At 41.3% G+C, this 27,499-nt stretch overlaps 1 protein-coding gene across 2 annotated transcripts in view; it reads right to left on the minus strand.

Moving 5' to 3' along the window:
* Positions 1–27,499, minus strand: part of ADAMTS2 (ADAM metallopeptidase with thrombospondin type 1 motif 2) — a 188,622-nt gene that overhangs the window by 26,400 nt on the left and 134,723 nt on the right. For both annotated transcript variants that reach the window (XR_003399358.1, XM_026858032.1), the window contains exons 5-10: positions 23,522–23,605; positions 12,741–12,897; positions 11,803–11,908; positions 10,000–10,143; positions 7,950–8,082; positions 6,327–6,440 (exon numbers count right to left, since the gene is read on the minus strand). Coding sequence is in view for 1 of the 2 variants with exons in the window: in XM_026858032.1 (XP_026713833.1) it covers positions 6,327–6,440; positions 7,950–8,082; positions 10,000–10,143; positions 11,803–11,908; positions 12,741–12,897; positions 23,522–23,605 (738 nt within the window). In the remaining variant the exon portion in view is untranslated. The remainder of the gene's footprint in view (positions 1–6,326; positions 6,441–7,949; positions 8,083–9,999; positions 10,144–11,802; positions 11,909–12,740; positions 12,898–23,521; positions 23,606–27,499) is intronic.

Raw genomic sequence — 27,499 nt, forward strand, 5'->3', positions numbered from 1 at the left:
CCACTTCTACACAGGCATGTCCTACTCGGCTTTCTCTTCTCTTTTCTTTTACCTGGTCTTTAATACAGTCATTCTACAGAGGTTAAAACACATAATTTGCTACCTTCCCCAAACCTGTCAGGTATTTACACATTTCTTTAAGAGCCTTCACGGCTCCAGTACTGATACACTCTACTGTCTCATCTCGTTAAAGAAATCCGCCAGTGCCTTTCCACCCATTTCTTCAGTCCCTAATCAAGCAATTTTTTCTTAGCTGAAGTCAGGATGAATTCTTCTCAAGGATCACAGATTCTGGCCCTTTCTAGTACTACTTTTGCTTTCATAAAAGTCTGCTGATGAAGTGTGGGTGCTGAAAATTATTTCCAGCCCAACAAATGACTTTGCATTAGACCGTCGCAGTTTGTCTGCGTTAACGGTTACTGTTGGGATAAGAGCTCTGGCTCAGGCACACAGATGGCTATAACAACAAGTGCAATCAGTCACTTACTTTCCTTAACATTCAAGTCAACAACAACATTTTACACAGTTTAACAAGCCCTGGAACGCAGGAATTTGGCAGGCGGCACAAGCTGAGCATATGGCTAAATGCATGCTGCCAGCAAAAACAAAATCAGAAGATATATAACAGGAGAGCGTTCTTAAGCATAGAGAGATTAGTGATCTGGAAGACAAATTTAAAAGTCATGGATAATCATTAATAATGCTGAATTTAAAGAGAGAATCATTAGTAAAATGGTGACAAGACACCGCTTACTGATTTGTTAATCTGCTCAATGTCTGGCTTTTTATTCACATAATTTATTTTGGTGCTGATTTGGTTGGACAAGGAGCAGAAAAAAGAGCAGAAATTAGGTTTCAACTATTCATTCTTTCTCATGACTTCAAATATTCAAAGTCAAAACCTATGAAATAGATGAGTTACCACAAAGCCAATTATACCAATCCTGCTCTGGAGTTGTAATGGGCAGATTTTTCTTAGCTGTTTGACAGAACAAGAGACAATTCAGCAAAGCATGAAAGAAATGCAAAATGCTAATATGTCCTTTGCTTTTCTCGGTTTTGAAGCTCAGCTCTGTACCCTTCAGGGATTGTTTACTTATGGCTTTAGAGAGGTTTGTTTGAACGAGCAGTTTGAGCCGTTGGGCCCTGTGCAGCAACGGGACCATTCAGAGATGCAGGGAAAGCTGGCAATGCATCAGCTTGTCAATACAAATTTCAGCTGGGCTTGGAAGCAGATGAGATGTGACAGCTCCTGGTCTGTGCTTGCTTAAACATTCTTTTATCAGGGTTCTGCACCCCGCAGGTGTAAGGTCCACAGCAATCGCTGAATCCATTTCAAGAGCCACATCGTGTATGTTCATTACGTGATGATCCAGCACTTGGATTCGGCAGAGGAGAGGGAGACACATGTGATGCTGTGCTTTCCAAACTCTTTTCCCCGTTTTAGTCAGGAACAGGGACATGTGGGTTTGCAAGAGCCACTCATAAACCACCTATCTGACACTGTGACTACTCCCTGGACTGGAAGGCAAACACGGAAAAGTGTTATTGACTTTGCTGTGTAAAGGAAAGAGCAGCACTGATTTTTACTGGGGAAGCTGGTCAAATGCGGATTGTCGGGAAGCTGGGGCAGAGCTATTAGGAGACAAGCATTTGTGTAAAATGAGTCATCCCCAGCTCTGCCTTTTTGTTTGTGGTTTAAAAGAAAGGAGTCTACATAAAACAAAATGATTCACAACTGAGCCTTACTCTGTGCAGACCCATGCAAGGAAACGCGTGAGAAGGTAAAACCAGAGATGGAGCAATCTCCAGTGTAATAAAGGAAGCTAGAGCCAACCCTGCCTATTGCTACTATATTAACTACATAATTAGGTGGAAAAGAGCCAATTTCAATCACAATTCCCTTCATAAACAGGGAGTTTCATTTAAAGAGTGAAGCATATTAAAGCAGGGTTTTTTTTTTTAATGAAGAAAAAAACCCCATGGGTAAATGCAAATTGTTTTCTTAGTGGAAGACAAGATGACTTCTTGCAGTCTCGCCTATTTTTCTGGCAAACAGGACAGTCCAAAACAAGTGCAATTTCCAGGAGAGGAAGCTTAAATCTCTTGCAGTAAAACATTCCACTGCTGTTTTCAGCAGTTCTTTGAAACAACTGCTGTGGATGCCAAAAAAAGAGCCAGTGTGTTCCTGTGGGCTTAACGCATCTGCAAGTTAATTTTTCAAGAAAAGACCTGCAGATCTTCTGTGAGTATCTCTACCTATTTCACGACATGCAGCAACTGGCAACTCTCCTATCTCCTCACTTGACACCCCAGTTATCTACCAGGTAACCCCTCGTGCTGCACCACGGCTGGTGGCCCTCAGCTCTCCCCTCTCTCCTGAGATCGTATCAGGAGAGAGTTATTTATTTATTTGTACTTCCCATCACATGCAGGTTGGCCCGCTCTCCTCCATCTGTTTGAGAATAATTAGTTGCAAGGGATAAACTGAAAGCTCTAGTGCTAAAGTCTATCCTAAGCCAGTAAAAGTTTCTTCAGTGGAGAATCAAGTATTCTCACTGTTTCTGTGGTGACTAACACAGCATACACTTACCCATCTGTCTCCTGTCTCCGAGAGAAGCTGAGGTCAGCTTTCTCAGTGGGAAATTATCTGGATTGCTTTGAGTACACATTAGTGTTTTCAGAAACCTTTTTTCTCAGTCCATTTTTCTTCTCAATAATATCTATTTATTTCAATATTTAATCATTCCCTTCCTTTCCTGACAGACTAAAAAATCATTCCAAGTTTGACTCAGATCGTCGTATTAGCATGGTGCAAGTGAAGAGAATACCTGCTAGGTTTGTGCTGGATCCTTGGCACATAAAGCAAATCCAAGAGAACATCAGCTCAGCTGGCAGGGGCAGGTACCAGGTTTTTACCTTTCTTCAAGAAAATAAACAAAGGAGGCTCAGGTGGTGCAAACCTTTGTGTTAGTTACTGCAGCAAGCAGATGGACTCGAGCATGCGATCTCCTTGCATGAATGACTTTGGGTTTCATTTCTATCCTGCAGAGAACAGTTAGCTACTTCAGCCGATATAAATGTCTCCCCAGAAGAGTAGTAGTTTAAAAAAAAAATGGAACTGAAACTGATGATACATTTCTGACAGTTGTCTGGCTTCAGAAGCCTGAGGCTAATGGTGGAGCTGACAGAATTGTATACAAGTAAATAAATTATCAGATGAAAGCATATGTTTTCTTTTCATCCACAGAATGCTATGCAGAGTTAGGCTTCGCACAGTTATGCCTCATCTTCATGGCTTACTACAGCAATTTATGAAGTGTCTTTGACTTCACATTAAGGCTCTGATCCTCCATGTGCTTAACTTTACACACTGGAGTTATTCCATGGAAGTTAATGTGACCATTCAGACACATGCAGAAATTACAAGTGAAGTAATTGCAAGTCGCTGCATTGTCAAAGCTTCACAAAATTGACACAATCTTCTCTCTTGCTATTGAAAACTCAATCTAGTTTAAAAAAGATCAGGCTGGGAACAATATAAAATATTCTATTATTTCCTTTAGGATTCTATCAAAACTAGTTTTCTTCTCTGCCTGAGAAGCTCTATGATAATAATTTATTTTTCTGTCCCTAAACCCAGCAAATTATTAGTTTCCTGCCAGTTAACATAATGGTTGTTCAATGTCTCCATTTGCACAAGGAGACTTACTAAAAAGTTTTTGAAATGGCAGAACCTCACTCTTTCGGCAACTTATTTCAAATAACCACATGCACAGAAAAGCTTACATACATTTACATATATTTACTTAAATATACATCTCTGTGTATGCGTACATACACACATACAGACAGCATTAGAAAATCTGATCTTCCTTCCATTTCTAAGGGTCAGTGCCCCGGGCCAAGGCACAGCCTGGGCGTGCAGAGACAAGGCTCTTATCAGCACCCTTGTTGAAAATGAGCTTCAGATCTCATGTCCCCACGGGTGTTCTTGCCTCTTGATCAGCACTTGGGAAGGAGGCAGCTGGACTGGATTCTCCTCAATAGCATCTGCTAAGTTTGGGCAAGTGAAGAGACAAGTTATCAGTTATCTGAACACCAGGCTTAGGTGAGAACATCTACGCACCATACGCCGTGTTAGCCTCCCGAACATCGCTTTCATTTCTGGCATTCGGTCCCCTCAGCTGCTGCAGAGCCAGGATGTTTCTTTGACACATCAGCAGTGTTGTGATTGGTTTGAGCTTAAAATAGGCTCTGGGAATTAGTGGTATGAAATCATGAAAACTGCAAGTCTCTAAAGTGGGAAACAAATGGATCTTTTTGAATCAACATCTTTAATTGCTTATGTTTCTGTTCTTTTCTTTTCTGGCATTATTCCAAAGAAAATAGTGGATCAAGTTTGAAGTTATTTCCTTCTTCCTCCTCATGTGCTGATGAGGTATCACAGGAGATGTATCTTAAAGGAGGCTGCCACACTGCAACCGAGTCCCAGCTTTGGGCAATATATGCATTTTACAGTCCCTGTTCTTTCAGGTACGTCTCTGGTATTGTCCAAATCAATGAAGAGAGTGAACAGGGGAAGGCCAAATCAAAGGCAGGGATGAAAAGGAAAGGAACAGATGGAAAAGGACTGATCTGATGTGCCTGTATTAAAAACACCAACAACTAATAAATACAGTGGTCAAATGCTGAGCTCAGATATACAGTCAGCTGTATAACCTTCATAACTCATGCTATTTTTAAAAAAAAACGTTTAGCTCAGACTGCTGAGCCTTATCTAACAAAATGGTTTTCATTTTATATCATTTTCTCAGGTTCTCCTGGAAGGTTGCAATAACTTTATTTATCAAAAAACTGGGACAGCTCCTCTGGGAGTCAAACAGTCATAGTTCTATCATCTACTGAAACTTCAGAATGTGCACATACTCTCCTGCATCTCCACTGAACTAAAAAGCCTGGCTGGCTGCACAGTTTGCTGAAGCCTTGGATCCCAAGTTCCAGTCCAGAGAAAATTTTTACAGCTGAGTTGCATAATATCCTGACAAACTGTTTATAATGGAAGCACTGACAGATCCTTAACTGTATGGTTTCAAGTTGTTTTTTTTTTTTTTCTTCTCATTTCTGTTCAAATACTAATATGAATGAATGGCTTGGCAAAGAGGGTGATGCAACATAATGGAATATAACTGTATTTTTCTGGGGGGTTCATGAATATTTTTAATGCAGAAAACAGAAAAGTGAATCCAAAGAAACTGTCTAAGATTTTGGATTGTAATTTAAATATATATATTTTTTCAAACAAGAAACAAAGCTGTTATAACAGGAATAATCTAAAGAAGAGAAAAACAGAAGGGAGTGGTTTATATAGACCATGACTTGATAGGGAATTAATTTAGCATTACATTATGTTTTCATTAAAAAGACATTTCAAACTATAACAGCAGCTGCTAATACGGTTCATTTATCACATAAATGATATCATCCATTGGGTTTTACAAAACATCTTTCCAAGTAGCGACACCTTCCTCTCCCCCTCAGTCACTGCATCCAAAGCCCAGGGAAGCCAGATTTTTTCAGCAGACTTCAAAGGACTTGGAGTTCAGATCTGCCTCCAGCGTGGCGTGATCTCCACGGAAGGATAACGGAGATCTGGAGCAGGTCCAGCGTGGTGGCTGCGGGGTCGGAGCTGTCTGAGCTCTTGCCACCTCACACCTTCCCTCCACAGTTCTTCATGCCTGCCTTGATTCTCATCAAGCCAGCAAACCCACCTCCGCAAATCTGCCCTTCTCTCTTCACAGACCCTCTCTGCCATCATGTTTGTTCTCTCTAGCTGGCACTCGAATCCCACATCCATCCCTTCCCTCGGGACAGCCACAGCAGCCTTAGCTTGGCAGTCATCTCCAGGACCTCACTGCACCCCCAGCACCAGGGAGGTCAGTCAGCATCACGACACCACCACCGATACAAACACCACCCCCCAACCTCACACAAATCGCAGACGAGAGGGAATTTCCCCATTTTTGGCTCAAAGACTTGCCAAGAAGCGCGGGGCAATCTGCAGATACCTCCACACCTTGCATGAGGATGGAGTCCGATGGTCACGGAGCTGCCATGCAGGACACAGCAGCCCTGGCCCCTGCCTCCTCCCCTCACACTATCCAACTTGCATTCATGAGTTTGCCCCACATCATAGCAGATATCAAGTCTTCCAGATGGGTTTTTCTTCTCTTCTTCCCCTTTATTTTAAGGGGAACATCCCCAACTGCACATGAACACGTGTGAACACACGTGAGCGTGCATGTACACAGAGCACCCGGTCTCACCTTTCCCGGCGCACACATGGTCCCGTCCAGCGGAGGCCCTTTCTTTGTTTTGCAGAAATAGGGGTTCTCGGGGTGGCTACACCACAGCTGCTTGCAGGGATCAAACGTACGGAACTGAAATAGAAGAAAAATCAGAGCAGAATACACTTAGAGAGAGCTCCTACTTGAAACTGCAATAGAAGCTGCAGCACAGTGGGGTTTTTCCTTTCCTAGCTGTAAAATACCAGCTGTTATCACTGATTCCTGAGGATCACTGCAGTGTCTGTGGATTGAGGAGCACATCTGAGCTTTCATGCAAAATCATCAGTGACTCTGAAGGGAGATCCCTCCTGCATTCGATGGAATAAAGTCAGGCAAAAATAGTTTTACCCTAGTGACAAAAGGCAGCCTGGGCAAGGGGGAAACCAGTTCCCCCAGATGGTAAGACACACATTGCCTTTTCTTACAGCTTTGCCAAACAGTGCTGCTTCATTTGGCAAACAAAACAAAAAATCCTTGAGTACTCATGAGAGAGAGAAATGAGCTGCTCAGACTGTCGCTCAGCTGTTGCAATCGCCTTCTTAGGAAGATGAAAATTTGAACTCAGGACCCTGATCGAATTAATAAATCAGCATTTTACCTACAACACAAGAGCTTATATAGCGGAGGATGAGAACCACCCACCACACAATATACTGAAATATGACGTCTGGACAGGCTTTTGGCTATTCTGAACAAAGAAGAATTGAAAGCCTCTGTCTCCCAGGCTCATGGAGAACGGCTGTAAGAAAAGACACTCTTTGGCTGGAACATTCTTCCAAGGCAGCATCAGTGGGAATTGTGTCTCAAGACACAATACTACAGCTGATGCTTTAAAGGTTCTCATCCATTATCTAGAGACACTGCTCAGCACACATATGCCTGCAGATGGGAATGAAAGACAAAATGTTATGTGTTAGCAGCTGCCACACCAGCTGACAACATCCCTTTCCATTTCATATTTTGTCCTACTTGAGGAGCTGGAGGTGGGAGGCACAGCCCCCACCTCCCCAACTGCAGAAGACTGCTTTCCGAGGCCAATCCACTGAGAATTGCACTAATCTTGCCTTGCTTTAAATTTAGAATTTGTCTCCTGTTTTTCTACTTCAAGAAAACCAACCATGTCATCAAGAGTCCTTGCAAGCTTCTCTACTCGCTGTCATGCTTATTTCCTCATGCTAGGCATCAAAACACATCACACTTTCCATAAAATTGGATCATAAAAGCATACTGATCTGTGTTAGTACTACAAGATGTGCCACCAAATCCATCCTCTTCACATCTGGGTGGGAGTTTTGAGCAAAATAACTAGCTGCCAGCAATAGGAGCTTCAATAATGCAGCAACCTTGTTTACTTGAAGTCTACAGCTATTTATGAAACCATAGAATAATTATTTCTGTAACTCCAATTTTTTTTTTTTAAAAAGACAGAGATAGTTAAAATAACATATTTGTCAACATTCAGTTTTTATTCCTTGCTTACAGCTAAGTGGGCACAACATCTTTCCTTGTGGGCTTCGCTACACTGCCCCTATTACTGACATTTCAGAGACACTTACAACACTCCTGGATGAGAAATAGCAGAAGCCAAATTTAAGTACTCACAGCTGTGCACATCATGTAGCCCAAACCAAAATCAAAACGGCACTGCTCATTCATGGAGTAGTGAATTCCTGGCAGCTGTGGAAGGGAAGGCCAGTCATGTTCGAAGGGATCATCACGCAGACAATCATAGGAACTGCAACAGGCAAAAATTACAGTAACAGATGGGGCTGTGAGACTTGCACAGTGTTTGTGGTTTCATTGCCTTTTTGTTCCAAACAAAACAGAGCCTACAATTTCTCAGATGCTGGTTGTGAAGAGCAGCTAATATTGCAGTTACGTTCATATCAACTTTATCATGTTGTATCCACCTTTAATGGATCCTGTATCTATTTTTTTCCTGAAGCCCTTCCATTGTAATTTCCATTTAGCTCGCAGGTAAATTCCTATCAGTCTCCAGGCTCTTTATGTGAAAGGAATCAAAGGAAGAATCCACATGAGACCAAGAAGAAAAGAAAGTTTAATTAATTTTCCATTTGTGGAATTTCTTGCTCTCTGCAACTGTCTTTCAAGTGAAGTTTTAGAAGCAGAGGCCAGGGTAACCACCCGAGATTACCACTCAGCTTGCAGTTTTCCTGTGTCCTTGCTGAGAAGCAGCGACTCATTTACTTTCCTGCCTGCATTAAAACTCAAGTTTGTTCCACCTCTCTGTTTCTCCTGATAGCTCTCAGCTCCATCCATAGTTTGTACAAAGTTTCCTTCCTGTGTGACAAATATGGGAGTTTCTCCTCTCCTCCCAAACAGTGAGGACAGCCTGTAACGTACTAGATTCAGAGATAAATCATGTGGAGGACAGAGGACTGATGCTAATAGCACTGAATGGTTAACAGAGTATAATCATTGGTTAATTCACAAGACCAACACGGTCAACAGTATCTCTGAAATGTCTCTGAGTTATTTAACAGGCGTCAGGACATCATACACAAGTCTATTCTGGCAATCATTCAGGTTGCCTTGAAGATACCAATAGCTGAAAGCAGAATTTTGAGGTTAGATTTACTTCAAATCAAACCATCATTCTGCTTTGTTATATTTTAAAATAGCTGTATTTAAAAAAAGCAGCCCTCTAGGCCAGATGATTTTTATTTAGTAGTTAAAGCTCTAAAGGATCTTACTAACTGAAGCAATCACACTTCCCTCACAATGTTTTTATTCCTCATTGCCATACCCAAGATATCTATGATAATAAAAACATTGACAAAATGACTGAATCACGTTTACTTCATGTATTTTGCTGCATTTTTTCCTACTCATTTTCAGTTTTTGCTAGTATCCTACCTGTTTCCCCATATTTTTCTGTACAACTTGCATATAACAACAAGAGGAAGATTTCTTCTGTATGGAGCAAAACCAGGGTCATAAACATCAGTTTGTCAGAGAACACCAGTGCAGGTCTAGTGCCCAAAGTATCAGGTTCAAAGGGAAGGCAAGAGACATGGATGAAGCTGTTCAGATAGCTTTTGCATGTAGGGTACTCAAAAGAAAAGTAACAACTGAAGAATTAATTCTAGAATCATGTTCTTTCTTTAGATATCTATTAAAGTCAAGATAAGCCTCGAGCACTTAAAGGGCAGAATTTGCTCTTTAGGCAGCACTATCTTATCATACCTTGACAGATATCAGAAGCAACAAATGGCCCTTGAAGCCAAATTTGGAATCTGTAAGATAGAGACCATGCTGCTGGGTAGCACAGGTGCTCCTCCAGCTATGGGTTACACTGGGGAGAGGGCAAGGTTAGCAGTGGGACTCGTGATAGTGTCTTCTCATAACCCCTGAGAGGGCAGCATATACACTATCAGTGTCCAGAAAATGCATAGATGTAAATGAAATGAGAACAATTTTAAATGGACCGAAATCAAACTAATTGAGAACTTGCATTATTATGTGCAACTGATAGGGAAGCATCTTGTTCCCAATAAGATGGGGTGGGATTCTTTGTTTTATTCAACCGCATTTGAGAAACTAACAAAAGGGAAAAGCACAAATGCTAGATGCAGAATTGTTCTTACATGCTTCCTAATCAAAGGAGAGAGGCTGCTTAACAGCTACTCACTGGAGATATCGATTCAGCTCTTGCTGGCTGCAACGGGACCAGTGGAAGCGATGAAAGGCGGCTTGCACGAGGGGGGCCATGATGCTCCCCAGGCGGACTTCGTCTCCACATCTGTTCCCTTGGCCGTCATGCTCCATGCCTAAACTGTCTCGCACAGGAGAGAGCCAGCACAGTTACATCGCAGGTGGACTCTGAGTGCCCAAGTGCTTCCACATCCCAAATGCCACCAGTGGTTGACTGCAACAAGGTTCAGTCCCATGACCCTTGTCCACATGAGCAAAGTCATGAGAAATAAGACAGGGAGGGACTGAAGCTGAAGAGCTAGGCTGTAGTAGCTCCCACATAGAAGCACTGACCCTTGAGAGTACTTTCATGTGATTAGCTTAATCCACTTTCAAAATAGACTAGAAACGCCTTCTTTAGACTTCTGTGCACATCCACGTTTGTGTATTACTATGGCTAAACAAATGCATTTCTGGATTAAGGATCTAGTCCACCCTCCAGGAGTTTTAACAGAAATTTATTCATACTCCAATCTGGAGCTTCTCAGGAGTTTATTTAACTTTTTTTTTTAAAAAAAAATCACACCTTAGCTTAATTTGAAGTAATTTGCAATCATAGAGAAGTCCTTTGCATGGAAAAAAAACAAAAAGGCACCACACTGAAGCTAGTTTAGAGTAACTGCTGATATTGCCCAGTAGCAACCCCACATTGTTTAAATGTGAAACAGCCTGGAAAGTGCTTTCTAGAAAATTACCCCAAGTTACACATATTTTTAAATTTTTCTTGTTGTCCTTATTATGAATATGTTTTCTCCTTTCCTTTGTTAGGATCTTATATTGCTTTTTTTTTTTTTAATGAGCACTGTTTGACTAACACGGCCAATATCTGTCCATAATTTAAACCAAACTAACAGATTGGGGCTCCATGCGATTTGAGGAATTACAAACATTCTTCAGTGGTATCTCTTTTGAAGCTCAGTGTATTCTTTTTAATCCTAATTCAAAAATTCTGGAATCAAATACCATCTGGGTATCAATTCTGTGTCCCTGCCTAAAGATACTTTTACAGTGATTTCATTAACTTTGGCGATTCTTTTTGTTTAAAGCCCTTAAGTTCTGATACAACAAAGAGAAAAGGGCCTGCAGGCTTTCTTAGGGAAAACAGAATAGATTGAAACTGTTCAGAAAAAGCCTTCTGGGAACTGTTATTCTACCAAAAAGAAAATGGGAAATCAGTGGATGTTCTCTGCAAACAGGGAAACTGAAGCACTCTGGGAGAAACCAAAGCTCTGACAACTGCTGCCTGATCACTGGTTCTAATCACACCAGGAAGTAAAATGATTGCATTTTTTATATGAAATACATACAACAGTTGTAACCTCAGTGCTTGGCATCTCATCTCTGTAGAGTATTGCCTCCATTACCAGCAGTAACATATACAGATGATGTGCTTATTTAAATGGATTGTTTTCAAGAATCCCGTATTCCACTAACTCAATGAATTCATATTTCATCATTATGAGTACTTTACATTTCCACCAGGAAACTATAATCATTCAATCTACTTTCACAGCAGCCCTGGAAGATATTTTGGTATTAGTTCCTTTTTTCATTTGAAAATATCAAAATATAAAGCTTACTTCAGATCATAAAGCAAGCTTTGAGCGAGCTGAGACCTGAAGCCAGAGCTAATCCCGAATGTTGTTTCTTAACATAAACTGCATCTTCTCAGTGTCATCGGTGTTTGTCAGTACCAAAGACAATTTAGGGTAGGGGACAGGATGTCCACAGTTCTACTCACACATGTCCAGTTTCATGAGCCACCACAAATGCAGATGAAAAACCATCTTCATGGTTGAGAGTGCAGCTTCGAACAGGATGACACATTCCAGTGACTGGAGCATAGCCTGTGAGAAAATGTTCCAGAAAATTAACAAGTATGGAAAGACAATGTGGTGAGAAGCTGTAGGACAAACATCTGTCTTCTGTTGTGACACAAATATAGTTGAAGTGATCCTCTCAAGAGACCTCTGCCCCTGAACATTTAATAACGTGCTCCTCATCCATGAAACAGAAGAAACCAGCCTGTTGAACAAATTAAAACTGTATTCCTGACTCACCAAGAAAACTCTTGTCACCTCTAGGATACTCTTGCAACTTATCTAAGTGCATGAGGCAACAGGGGCAAAGGACACCACAAGCTCACGAGCAGCTCAGTGCGGTTCCAGCCCTGAGGGAACGCCCCAGCCCTGGGCTGAGAGCAGACGTGGTCAACCCAGACGGAATGGGAGAGCTCTGAGATTTACCCTCTCCAGTGAACAAACCTGATCTCACAGGAAGCAGAGCCCTGAAAAAAAGGAAAAAGTGGACAGCACTTGGCCCTGCTGTTCCAGATCTCTCCATAACAATATATTTTGGCAATCCTGCTGGAACACAGCAACAGCTTTGGAGACTTTTTAAAGACAAAAATCTATTCTTTAATCTTTGGGCATTTTCAGGACTGTTTACGTACAGATCCCATTTTCTTGGCTTCAGCAAGAGCAAAGAAATGATCCAATAAATAAATCCACCCATAAGAAAGGATAAAATAATAAGTGAAGCAGTTACAACTGAAACGGCCCTATGCAGAGCTCTTGGGGGAAGAAAATGTTGACCAAAACTAATCAAAAGATACACAAACTTTGGATGACTAGCCTTGCTAATTGATAAACACAAACGGAAATCTGATATACAGGTTACCTTGCATGCCAGATGGACCAAAATCCTGCCTCGTGAGAAAGATAGCATGGTCGTGATATTCTGCGTGCCCTGTGTCAGGTTTCTGTTGCAAGTAGGCCCAGCGACACACATTTTCCAGACTTTGTGAAGGGTTCCCAATCTCTATCAGACTCATAGACTGCACATGCACAGGAGAAGAAGACATCAACAGTTATTTATTAAAATCTTGGTTAACTTTTTTCCCAACTTGTTCAGGCACTTGACTAAATATTCTATTTCCATTAAAAGTCTATTCTTAATGAAAAGAAAATTGTGCTTCAGAAACAAATTTTACTGGATCAAGAAATTACGAAAATATCTAAAATTCATGCAACTTCTGCATTTAATGAAGTACATGATATAACAAATGAAAAATAAAAGGACACAACAGAAGAAAAATAAAAAGATGGGTATTTTAATGACAAAATTGGCACTGTATTGTGCACTGCGTGTTATTATTTCTGTGTCTCCCTGGCACCAGCTTGCACCATTACTTCCAGTCTGGATATGCAGCTTCTGACAGAGCCCGTGTTGGAACTGCAGCGGCTCTCAGCCAGCGGAGACTAACCCAGCATGGGGAAGGGTAATGTCTAATGGGCAAGGGAAGCAAATCACAACAAAGCAGAGAGCCAGCACCCAGCCCTGGTTCATCAGCTGCTTTTTGTCATGAAAATGAGCTGTAGGGCTGTTTTGTCAGACCTTTGAACACTACTGGATGCTCTGTAAGTGTAAAAACTAAGTACTTTTTTCAGCTGTACTTGAATCATTACTTTCAGAAACAGCCTCTCCCAAAGACTTTCCTTTCGAGTCCATTTTCTTTATCGCATTCCACATCTGAAGATCACGCAGAAGGTAGCACACGTGGTATGCCATTCTCCCTCCAAACCTTACAGGGGTGGTGTGCCAACACGGCTCAGCTGACTTAAATGAGCTAACACATTAGGTGTGGTGCAAAGAACAATCCTCTTGAACAAGAAAGGTATTTCAGAAGCCAACTACTACATTTGTCTTTTTCCAAAATAGTACTATCTTTAAGAATTCCAAGCTAATTCTACTTAATACTGTGCATTGCTACAACTCAAGAAAATTTACTGTACGTGGGATGCTATAAAATGTATGACTAATTGACCTATCCCAGGCCTTCGAGGATTTGTAAGAACTACATATGTGAACCCTGGCTTTTCATTTGCAAAAATTGTATTACCATGACAACACTGTAATCATAACACAAGCCACTACAATTTAGATGCTGTACTGTGCTGTAAGCATTTGTCATTCCAAAATACCTAATGTAGAGTAAAACCTAGCCTGGGCCAAAAATAAGAGAGAAATAATATAGTTCATGTTTAAATACAGATGTATTTGACATGTCCTCTAATTGGGTGCATGATGGAGTACACAGAGTATTGACTACATGAAAAAGAAAATCCTGAAAGGGTTGTGGAAGAACAACTGGAATTGATAAAAGTCTGCCAAACTGAGGTCTGATTTTGGCAAAGCTGGGATATTACAATTCTGCAAATGTTCAGAAAAACAAATTAATAAACCAAATAGAGGCAGAGTTTGGATTCTGATACCACTGTGGAATGAAAAAGTTGTAATATAATCCCATGCTGGATCATACCGCTTCCAGCCATAACTCCCTTGGAACCGAACTAATAACCATATTTAAATGGTGGGACAGTTGTGGTGCCTTTATTGCATCTTTGTATATTTATAAGAATAGACTTAAACTTTGAGTGACTACTGCAGAGTAAAACTGTGGCTCTTCAAGCAAAAATCCTATTAAGTTAAACAAGGCTTGACCATTGTTGAGGTCTTTAGTAATATCCATCAGTGCTAAAACAAAAACAAACAAGCAAGCAAACAAACAAACTAGCTACATCATCTCCACCTTGTTCTCATTTCTCCAAAGCTTCACGAAAGAAATCAATCCCTTCAAGAACTCAGGGAGAAATCTTACTGCAAGATTCAAAAAGCAAAGCATGCTGCAAAATGGAATTGAGAGATCTCGAGTCGTGTGTATCCTTTGCTAATAGTTCTTTGTCTCATAATGACGCCCTTCTGTACATTCTACCAAATGAAAATCATCACAAGATGCACTGATCAGAAAACAAACAAAAAATACACGCTATCAAGATGTGCTTTGTTTACGGGCATTGGAACATTTGCAAAGAAATCTCTGCACCATCAGCAAACAAGGGCAGAATATTAGAAGTCAATAATTTCCATATAACCACAATTTTTTTAGCTTTCCTATGTCACCTCTTCCCTGCCCACTAAACTGAAACCTTGCCAGTGGTCTCCAGCAGAAAAGCAAAAGATTATTCTCTGAATGAACAACCACAGCAGCTTGCAGCACTTTTGTGATGAACGTCGAGCCTGCCAGAGACCAGACCTGTCTGCCGCAGCGTCCCCAGCAGCTCCCACGGTTTGGGCACTGCGCTGGCATCTGGCATGAGCTGGCAGCTGTTTTCACTGTATATTTAAGTCCACTCTGAGAGCAAAGCTACTGGTTTGGTCCAAGAGCATATCAGTGCTTACTGATCAAACCAGTGATTTTAGAGTTTGTCTTCAAGCACATGAAGGGAGAACCAACTGTTAATGTGAAGCATTGTGGGGTTTTCTGCATCCGCCACAACACAGAAAATTAAGAAAATCCCTTTGACGTAAGAGGGGAAACTGAGAACACATAAGTCTATAAAACACGTTTCAGCTGACAGTCTGACTTCTTCGTCAGTGACACAATTTTTAACATCAGAAATGTGACACGTGTAAAAATGAGCCTTACTGCTCTAAGTTGGGAAATGAGGCACGCAGTTAGAATTCAATTATTTTAAGTGTCCATGTGCTACAGATATAAATGTCAAGTCAAGGTCCTGTGTCAGCGAGGAGGACTTCCAAAGAGTAAGAGGAAAAACTCAGTCTACCTGCTGAGTACTCCAAAGTCCACCGAGCACTCAAATCATCTGGCCACTAATCCCTTGTCTTTCTACACTGTAACATGGCAGACTGAAAAGAGAAACCCACTTGATTCCTAGCAAATTTTCACATGAATTCCCACTTTCTGCAATTTGTCAGTGGCTTCCAAATCAGAAAGGCTCCAACAGTTCTAACAACGAATGCTGCAGGGCCAGGGAACCACCAAGTCACCTCGCTGTGCGATGCAATTGCACTGCTTCAGATCAAAGAACCACATGAGCCATGCTCCTCTCCTGATAGAAGACAATGGGATGCCCAGGGAAGGGAATCAGAGAAGCACAAGTATATCATAGTATTTTCCTCCAAGGCTCCAGTGGTCTCTGGACCAGAGGTTTCCTCAGCCAGACATGTTGCATTTTTATTCATTTTTCCATCTGACTCACCTTTATAGATAAATGCTGCTGTACTGCAAGAAAGCAGCTTAGGAAATCATGGGACCAGGCACAGCTTTTTACTAGATAGGGCAAGTGTATTATGTTTTGGAAGGATGTTGTCCAAAAATTTACTTTTATAGAGATATCAGATAACACTTGATAATATTTTCTGTTGGAAGTCAATGGGGGCCTTTCATCAGAGTCAGAAAAGACCAGCCCATTATTAAAGGGATAAAGTGAAAGGACAAAGAGGAAAAGAGATGTATACAGTAATGAGGACTAAATAAAGGTAAAATCCCTCTTTGTCAGACTGCAGAGAAAGTTTGGGGGCTAGAAGGCTGCCTTGGAGAAGAGGTGTAGGTGTTACTGTTGGCCAGCGAAGGGCCCACGCTGCCAGGAACATGCAGGTCCTGCAGCTGGCTGGGAGCGCAGACCTGGCTGGAAGGACCTCTTTCCAAACAGGACAGCAGGCCTGTGGAGAGCATTACTCTGCTGATCAGCAGGAAAACTGCCAATGGAAAGAGAAACTTTCCTTCTCACAGCAAGAAAAGCAAAAAAAATCTGTGGGCATTTCAGAGAACTGCTGATGGAAACAGATGGAGATGTTGGCCAAGAAGTAGAAAGGCCTCAGCTGGGAGAACATCCCCCATGCAAGGAGACACCACAGAGGGCTATGAGGACAGTCTGCCCTAGAGAATCAGACAAGATCCTTGTTCTGGGAAACTCAACATCTACTAATGCCTTCCATTTTCCTTCCTTTTGATTCTGCCTTCATTTCTTCTCTACTCCCTTTCTTCTTAGACAGATGCAGTAGAAAAAACTAAACAAAAATTTAGAAGACAACTGAGTTGCAACTACCAATCGTACAAAGAGGCAAAGCAAGGCAGTAGGAAATACTTGAAAGTTGTTAATATATAGATCCAGAGGCCCTCTTGTCCTTTGGGAAATCATCAGTGTGATGTTCAGTTCTCTGTTAAGAAGACACTGAAGAAGTATTAATTTATGAATCTAACTGGAAGGTCCTTCAAATACTCGTGGAGAATGTTTGGAAAGTGAGAAATATTTCCAATTTTTTTTTTCTTTCAAATATAAAGTCATCTTAGAAAAAAAAAAAATTGCAAATTCAGTCTGTATTCTACCCAAACTCTTCAAGAACATTCATGTTGCCAGTCCATGTGAAAGACACACTGGTATCACACACAGAATGGCAGCTTTCCTTAACCAACTGTTTTATTCATCTGCCATTTGGCATAACTGAGTACAGCTTTGCAATGGTGTTGATGAGCAGGTACCTGGTGATAAGACCATCAGAAATTTAGGCTGGTCAGAAGCTTGCTGGAAAAGGACCTTTCCTAACTCATCCATTAGGTGGTGCTCCAAGAGTACCAACGGAGAAGGCTTTGCTGCTCTTCAGTAGCTCCAGAAGAAGCAGAAATAAGCTTAACTTGATAGCTTCAATCTATGGTAGCGAAAGTTGGACCATAGTAGTACACACATTTGGGAAACAGTTTAACATATGACTTTCCCTTCTTGCATGTGTAAAGTCTCTGCAAAACATACTGTTTACATTGCTTCTACTTGGCATTTCTATTTTCATTGTGTATTGGATTAGACCTATATTCTTCTCTCATCCTGAACAAGACAAGCAAAAAGTAAATAAATACAATAATTGAGTGTCCATGGCAACCAAACTAACTAAAATAGCTCATTTCACAAACCGTCATTTTGCATTCAAAGGACTTGTAAAGCTTTCTTATGGCAGCAATTTGCAAACATTTTTCAGTCTCTAATTCTGTATAAATGTAAGTAGATCAGGAATACAACGTATTGTTTACGCTATCAGCCAGCTTTACACTCTTCAAGGTCCCAACAAAACTCACCAGGAGATTACAAGCTATGAGTCTAATCTATAAATAAGGCGATTCAACAATTTACCCAGATAAAAAAATAAAGAGGGACAATATCTCCTCTCATATTTATTCCTACCCTAAACATATGAAAACAGCGCAAAAATATGAACAGCAGCCAAAATACTCTATGATACGTATGTTCTGGCCTTGCAACTCAGTCTGTGCAGAACTGGTTACTAGAGATGGCCAAAGGCTGGGGGGTCAAGAACTCCATCTTCAGACAGGTTTGTATAGCTCCATGCAAGACCCTGCTGATTCTTTCAGGTCTTCTGCATCTACCACTGACAGTGGGTAACTAAGATACTCAACTCATTAGTGACCTTCTAATACAAGGAAAGGCTGGAGAAGGGGAGGCTCAGGGGAATCTCATCAATGTATATAAATACCTATTGGGAGGGGAGTAAAGACAACCGAGACCATTTCTTCTCAGTGCTATCCAGAGAAAGGACAAGAGGCAATGGGCACAAACTGAAATATAAGAAACTTCATTTAAATGCAAGGAAAAAAACTGTAAGAGTGTTACTGTAGTTTCAGCCTAAGAGTGGACAGACATCGGGAGAGGCTGCCCAGAGAGCTTCTGGAGTCTCTGTCTTTGGCGATATACAAAACCCAGCTGGACAAGGATCTGAGCAACCTGCTCTAGCTGACCATGTTTTGAACAGGGGGATTGACTAGATGAAGCCCCGACGTCCCTTACAAGCACAGCTATTCTGTGACCCTAAGTACAGCTAACAACCTCCCTGCACTGCCAGGCACAACCACTCTTGGCCAGTTTCCTGGGACAAGCAGAGGTAAGAGGAGCACTCATTCCTTTCCTTCCAACCAGGGTCAACAGCAAAACAGTAAGGACAAACACCAGACTGAAGGGATAAACCTGGCTTGTCCTTCCATCTCAGCTGTGTCACCTGTGCCACCCTCTGGGAAACAGAACCTGGCTCAGAGCGAACCGCTGCTTTCCACCCTGGCTGGACTGAGAACATCTTTCCTGCTTGCATCAAGCTTAGACACGAAAAGGTCAGATGGCAGAGATAAAACCAGCACCATTTTATGAAAAGATCGAAGGTAAAATCTTGTCCCAAATGAAGGCAATAGGAGCTCTGTTAGTATTTCAGACATACACAATCAAAAAATCCTTCTTAGTTGAACAGTCCTGTCCGATGAGATTGTAGGCATCTACCTCATACTACCGGCTTCCTGAACTGCCACCTCAAAGCCATTTGGGTTTTCTTCCCTCTCCTAATCTGCCTTGGTGGTCATGGTCCTCTTCCAACTTGACCAAGGTAACACATGGCCAGAGTAAACCACTTGTTCTGGGGCCAACGCTGGTTTAGAGCTAACGTGGTTTTTTTCTCCCTATTGGTTGCCATCCCAGATGTGTACAGAGCAGACACAGTATCCCCCCAGCACATCCCACCCTGGTCCAGTCTGAATACGAGTGACTCGAGCTGCACATGTTGCTCCAAAGGAGAGTTCAAGGGTGTCCTGCATTGTCACATGCACACTTCTTAAGAAGTAACCCTCATAAATCCTCAGGTGGCTGAATTGATCGAAACCCCTGTAGTTCTGCAAAAGTCTGTTTTCATTAATAACTGTCTTAATTACACCCATCCCAGCTAATGTGTTTGCTTGTCTCTGCCGCTGTGCAAGGGCAGCTCATCTGCACACAAAGTCACCATTGTCAGTGGACAGAGCTGGAGCTGGAGCCAGGAATTTATGAGGTCTTATCCCCAGCCTGCCAGTGGCCTTCCGTGTGGCCTTGGAAAATAACACTTAACATCTTCGGTTTTTTAGCTGTAAAATGGGAATAATAATCTTTATTCATCCACCTCAAAGAGGTGATGAGAGGATTTTATGCAGTGCTCAGGATTTAAATGTTTCCAAACAAATTTTATAATAACCAGTCAGGGGTTTTAAATCCACTCTCAGCTCATCTCTTGCCACCTCCTCTGCGCTTGGTGATAGTGGTTGCTTTGCTTATTCCCGTGAGTATTCTAGAGTTAGCTGGATTGCAGAGCTGTTAGAACCAAAATAGGTCTAAATGGGATAATTTGCCCAAATGTTGAATTATATTCATCTCAAATGTATCCACAGTTTCCAAAATTTGGAACCAATCTTCCTACTACTGAAGTCAAAAAGGCAGAAGTGAGCCAGCTCATCTTTTTCCCATTTGAAGAAAAATGCACCGCATCTACCCTGTTTACTTATTTGCAGTATCCCATCACATCAGAAAAGCCTGAGTCGATGTAAAGAAAATGCAGAGAAATGCACGGTAGCTTCCAAAGCCACCACAGATATGGAGCAGCCTCTGCAGAACATGTTTTTCTATCCTATTGATGGAACTGGGAAATGAGCTGGCAGCAGCCAGGCATGGTCAAAGCCTTCACATCAGCCCTTTCAGTATATCAGAGCTGTTCATTTGTTTGAAGTACTAGGAGAAAAACGGGCGAGTCAGGAAAGGGCTGGTAGCTTCAGCACACCTACCCCAGCCACAGCGCAGCCACATGCTGCCCTCTCCTCGAACACAGCACCCAGCCAGTGCCCAAGTGCTCCTTGGCATGTCCCGACCCGCCACCCCCCAGTCTAAGTCCAGAGGTGATAACTGTTAATTCAGTAAAACAATGTCAAATCTTTTGAATTTGCCCCTGAAGTAAGTTCAACATGTGATCACCAAGGAACATTTTCCATTTTTTCCATCTTACCAGGGCAATTAATGCAATTACTGAAATTATTGAAACTTTTGAATGTACAGCTGCCTGTGTTTGAAAATATTAAAAAAATAAGTACATTTCAAGGAATGAAGTACCTTCAAGCAAGGATCACTGAAAAGCTGGTTGCTATGCAACTCAAGTATTGTCCATATTATTCTTATCAACAGATGACATATTGTATAAAATAATATAATCCTCTTTAACAAAAAAACAAAATACAGTAGAAGGCTGTTCAGGGGTGGAGAACTGTCAATAGCTCAGAGTGCTGTCATAAACCCGATGACGATGGTACATACTTCATCAATTACAGAATCATAATGCAATTATTATTATTATTTAAATGGCCCCCTTGATAATATATATAAATTGCCTACAATGAAATAAATGAATCTAAAGATATCAGCTATGTGCTTTCAAAATAAACACTTCCTCAAACAAGACTGGGATAATATTTTCATACCGTGAAGCCAACCAGGCTGCTTCATTCATGCACTGCCTGAACTTGTATACGCGCCCTTCCTTTTATTATGTACTTTGAATATATCTTCCTAAAAATTGTTGGTGCTGGTGTGTGGGATAGTACAATACTGAAGGCTTTGTTCTGTTTCCTCAGAACGGGTTCAGAAAGTAAGAACTATGCACTTCTTCTCTCTGGTTTTCCTCTGCTAAATAATACCAACCCTCCAAAGAGAAACCTCCTCACCTTCTACTCCCTGGTCCTAGTCCTCTGATCAGGAGCTTTAAACACATAAACAAATGTATTCTTTTACAGTCCGGGCATGCAGGTCCCCACACCATCAGGTGGAGGAGCTCAGAAATTATACCTTTTACATTCATGTTACTTTTTTCAGAAAGCAGTAAATTGCCTTTCGTGTAAATAAGAATCAGATACAGAAATTCGAGAAAAATTATCTTCATGGTTATTTAGGGCAAGCTTGTGATACTTGATTTATTCAATTTTATGCCCTGCTGAAACCAGCAGGATAACACAGGAACTAAACCACCATCCACTGCAGATTACGGATCTAGAATCCAGAAGCAGACTATCCACATGCAGATTACATAGTGCTACCCGCAACACCTATTTTTGTGAAATGGCCAAAGACCCACCAAGAAGTGGTTTCCATGCTCTCCCCACTCTCCTCTCTAAAGAAGTTTAATATGAAGTCTGTAACTTCCAAATTATCAATGGACAACACTTTATTCTTCACACAAAATTAAAGATTCTTAAGGTGAAATGAGGTCTACTGTAGCTATTGTCTTCCATCAAAGAAATGGCAGAAGTTATCAGTGTTAAGACTGGTGCAGATCTATAGAGCTAAAGATGGACACGCATGACAATTATGAAATACTTATGAAATAAGGACAGCAAATAATTGACGAGCCCATGTGCTAATTCTTCTGTCTTATACCACTACTGCAACATCACATTTTTATGAGAATTATTAGTCAATCTGCAATCCTTCCAATTGCTGTCATTACAGTAATCATGAAGACATTTAATTCATTTTGTAATTTAATATTAACTACACACACCACAAACTTTCAATCACAAAATGGTAAATATGACCTTTGTTACCTTTTATTTTAGGACACACACCTGATTAAGCTTATCTAAAACATGGAAATACATCCTCATCTACATCACTGCAGGAAGAGCAGAGATGGATTGCTGTATTTAGTTCTCAGATAGGGAAGCTCCAGCAGAACAAATTAACCCAAATCCAGGCAGCCAATCTCCAACAGAGTCCGTTCTAAAACTCACAGTTCCCTCCTTTTCACCAGGGAGGAGAATTCTTAGCTGGTGTTGGAACAGGATAAACTGGTGAATGTCAGTGGAACTTCACCACTGACACCGTCTGTGCTGGGTCTTCACCAACAGCGCGTCAGCAACTTGCATGAACGTACGTGGAGTCTTCCAGAACCCGGGTTTGTTACATGAACATGAAAATGCCAGCAAGCCCAGTCACAGAAAGGTACATTAGATCAGTAGATTTTAACACTCTGCCTTGAGCAGCTGGGCATGCTGCCGTATCGGAGAGCACTAAAATCACGTGTCCTCAACCAAAGCATTTATCAACATACTTGAAAAGCCCTGTTCCTGTTTCCATGGAATTTGATGTTGATATGGCAAAAAATAGGACAGAGGCACTGAAGAGTTCAATACTTTTGAAAAACATTTAGCATCTCATTCCTCCTTACCCGAGTTTTGCCTGTAGAGTAACCCCTTCCATAGAGACAGCAAGAGCAAGAACACTTGGTATTCTTAATTACAGGTTTAATCTGCAGAGCTCTTGCCTTTGGCCCCTATCCCACAGAAATCACACTTAACTTTAAACACATGTGTAGTCCCACTAATGTTAAGCTCAAGTTTAAATTAGTTCTTGGAATGAAGCCGTAGCCCTCAGCATCTTACAAAACTGATCTTGTGTTTATTGTTACTCACATACGGTTCTATCACAACACCTCATGTTTTCTTTAGGAACTAAAACGTTCGCTTTCTTTCATGGATTATTCCAAACAAATCTGAAAAGATAAGACTGCCAGAGCTAAGCCACAACTTAAAATGTCACGGGGAAAACCCAGAAGAAATTCAAATTATTTGAAACATGAAGTGCAAATGATAAAAAATTACATATAGACATAAAGTTCTTTATATTCATAGACTGGTAAGGATAATGTACAAATTAAAATAAAAAATGGATACATGCCACCAGTAACTACATTGTTCATAAAAAAATGAAGTTCAGAGATATTGATATCCTCCATTTAAATTAACCTTTACTTACCTTGCCATAGCTCAGCAGGATTATCCTCACCAAGACAACGTTAATGTGAGCACCCAGGGACTCATCATGATAAATTTCATTAACCTGCAAAAGAATTCAGCACTTTAATCATGGTGCTGGCAACAAGTACCCATGAAAGCAGTGATACAGCAGTACCTATGCACTGTCATTAAGACAAAGATCACTTTGTGATCACATATAAATCGGGGAAAACTCCACCAGTGCAAGAGGGAATGTTTTCTTTTCCGAACTCTGTTGGAGCCTCCCATCATTCGGGAAATAATTTAAAATCAACACATCATCAGAGACTTCATATTAACCGGTATTTAAGTGCCAGCCTAAACAGACTTATACGTATCACGGCGCACCTACCCTGAGCTGATCTAACAGCTACTGCTGCCAAGGAGGAAGATTCCCATCTTCTCCTACCTCATCCAGCTGTGTGTCCACTGGAGCCCAGAGCCCAGTAGTCCAAGTAAAATCACAAATAGCTCTCTGCTGGGCAAGACCATGTCTGGGGAAGGGGACAAGTGAGCAGAGGGACAGGACCTCTCTCCTGAGAGCCATTTGCTGGGTCAGCTCAGCTGCACCCTGTAATTCCTCCATCTGGGACCCATCACATCACACTCTGCCAAGAAGATATACCTCCCTCAAAAGGCACGGTCGGCCACATGGGCTGGCTTTATTGTGTGTCAAAACTAATCACTGTTAAACTTAGCAAGCACAACAAAAGCTACAAAACGCCAGGAAATTAAAAACTGTCTTCTTTTTTGTACCAACGCTACATAACTGAACATGCACATGAGGAAATCACCCTCGGAATACTGACAAGAAAACCGTAAATATTTAGAATAGAAAATGAAATGTGGATATATAAAGATTACTTAGGAAACACTGCTACAAGCAAGCTAAGCAAATATTAAGTCAAAGAGGCTGATTTAGGTATTGGGATGATGAAGACTGCACGAGACTCGGCCAAATGGTAGAGGTTTAGCTTTACAAATTAGAAGAGGCAGATGAGACTCCCTGCAAGGCAAGTGTCTTTCCTAAAAACTCTTCCCTTGGTAAAGGCTGCACCAAACTGGACTGCTTTGCTGCCTGGACCTAAATTTCATTTATTCCTACAAAATAGATTCATTACTACAAGGTAATAATGTCCTGTTTCATCAGTCACCCCTGGTTTTAATGGCCCATCTTTTATGTCTGTACAAATCATTACAACTAAATACATCAGTAAGTTTTGCTAAGAAATCTCCGTTGACATTTTAAAGTGAATTTTAATTACTTTTATGAGTATTTGGGGATATAAGAGCCTAATGTTGGTGATCCTGAGCGTTCTGCACCGATCATTAGGAGACAGCGTGGCTGAACTGTGGCTCCAGGACCCAACTCACACCCTGCAGGGCATCTCCCCAGGCATCTGGGGAACATGCTGTGGGATGCCCAGGATCCAGGCTCCTTACCAGATGATGAGCAGATCCTTGGCTGGAAGATGGTGGGCGAGGAGCCTGTGGCTATGACTGGCTTCAGGGGCCTCTATTTTCATTCCAGTGTAGAAGCAGCTGATCTACTCAGATCTACTTTGTAAACAATATCTCTGGAAATTAGATCATTTCTTTACATGTCTAAATAAGACTTTAGAAGACTAACTTTATATTCCTGTTTTTTTAAAAAAAATCTTTTACCTTGAGGATCATTACCAAACACAGATTATAAAGAGGCAAGATATAAACATGCGTTTTGCTTTACAAAAATTCTTCCACCCATTTCTCAACACCCTTGCATGTTGTCAAGGGAGGCAAGGATATTAATTTGCCTCACTCTTTGTGTAGTGGGAAGAGAGCACATGCATGAGGCTGAAATAAGCTGTAAATTACCTATACATGAAATGAGTACTGAACAAAAACTCCTGTGTATAGAGGACGGTAAACAGCATGTAAATAAGTATTTAATTAGTTCGTAAAGCATAATCCAAACTGCTGCACACCGCTCTCTCATTAACTTCCAGAATTTAACCTAAGCCTCTTTTAACAATAGTTGAGTAACAGAACAACCGTATCGCTGTTGCGTGCCAAAATGAAACTTGGCTTGAAAACATTGATGGAACAGAATTGAAACACTGTTTGACTGTTCATGCAAATGACATCTAACAAACAAACTGTGAATGAACAGAAAAGCACAAGCACAGTAAAAAGCTGCTTGGTTCTCCTGGGATACGGGATTTTCTGTAAGACAGTGGGTCAATTCAGAGCTCTGGGTCTTGGTTTCATTAATAAGGATGAGTTCAACCCCTCTTCACACAGCGGCTGAATTGAACCCTCTTGCGCCTTTCTCTAAGCTCAAGTGTGACTTTACTAGTAGTGTCTCACTGCACATAGATAATATGCTGAAATAGATGCTTTTACTTTTTTTCAGCATGGCCTAAATTGCACCTATTTGTTTCAGGAAGTTAATAAAGGTAGAAGATCCAAGCGACTGAATCTTGTGTTCTCAAACGTTCATGAAAAGTGCACGCGCCAAAAGAGCCTCCGCAATCCCCAGCTCAGATTCTCCAAATTTCCACCTGTTATTTCAACAGGAAAGCAGAGTTAAGCTAATGCAGTTCATTGTATAGGGTGTAAAATAACCAACCAACCTGTGGAATGTGAAAGCTCCAGGCTCTCATCCAACACAACTCCTGAAATGTTCGTTTCAAAGCAGAGATAATCAGACAATGGGTATATGTTCAGATGCTGTGTAATAAATACACACAGGTGTGACATGATTACATAGCACTTCTGCAGCACTCCATCTCCACGTACTTCAGTAGGACATCCTGGTTCATACCAACACAACCAGAGTCAATCTCCTGTTCCTACATCAGTAAGTCTAAAATTATGTTGCTGCACAGGAAAAAAAGTCCACAGAGACCATCCCAAAATCACAGCTCCTGAAGTGAAGGCAGTGAATGCATTAAATCTTGTTAGATGTCCTACAGTGATTCAGCATTTATAAAGGGCAATGAAGAAGGTTGGATGAATCTCAAGGAATTCAAAGCATGGTGGAACACTGTAAAGAGACTTTCATCAAGCTATTGTAGTTCAGAAACTATTTTGGGATAACTTTGGTTTATTTTTCTGGGATATTTCAATCAAAGCAAAACATGCAGTTCTATTTAAAGTTTATGGTTAGAAACCAGGCTTGCACAGATTGGTGCTACATAAGAAAAACAAAGACTTTATTTTTTTCCTTCTGTCCCTTTCTGCTTATTTCATAATTCCTCCCTTAGCGAGTTTCAAGTCAGCACAGTAAGCACGTAGAGTACATCAAAAGACCTCAACTAAAGACAAGCTGAGCATCATGCTTTGTAAAAGAAGCACTGCAAAGTTTTTATTATTGAGCAAAGCAGGGCCCAGTCCTAAAAGGGAGTTTTGAAACCAGCGGTACCACAAACAGAAATAATCAGCCTGCAGTTTTGCCAGTCTTGGTGCAGAGTGGGTTACCTGCTGATATAGCTGGCAGGACTTTTAGGGAAAGTCAGGTGGTTCCCTGAATCTCTAATTAAACCAATGTGCAATAGGAGAAAGAATCATCTGCATATTTTGGCAAGTCATCGGCAAATTCATTCATGCAGTTTGAAGGAGTTCCCAGCCTTGCAAAGTTTGTTAGTATCTGCTATGCAAAAGACAGCCCACTTCATCACAACACGGCTCCATCCCACTGAACCAGAAATCATCGCGGGTGAGTTCACCCTGAGGCGCACCCTCTGCAGCGGGGCAAGCCCCGCTTCCTCGGGCGCCCTCAGCACACACCCTTGAGGGACATCTAATAGTTTCAACCTCTGGCTACCATCAACCTCAAGCAGATCTGACCTAGCTACAGTGGCCATCGAGGGCATATCTAACCATTTGGAAAGGGCACGACTCAAGATGCAGTTTATGCATCTGGCTTTTCAGTCACCACAGACTGCTGATCCATCCAACCCAATTAAGACTGCTC

The sequence above is a fragment of the Athene cunicularia genome (assembly GCF_003259725.1).
Source record: "Athene cunicularia isolate RWA chromosome 13 unlocalized genomic scaffold, athCun1 chr13_part1, whole genome shotgun sequence".
Taxonomy (NCBI): Eukaryota; Metazoa; Chordata; class Aves; order Strigiformes; family Strigidae; genus Athene; species Athene cunicularia.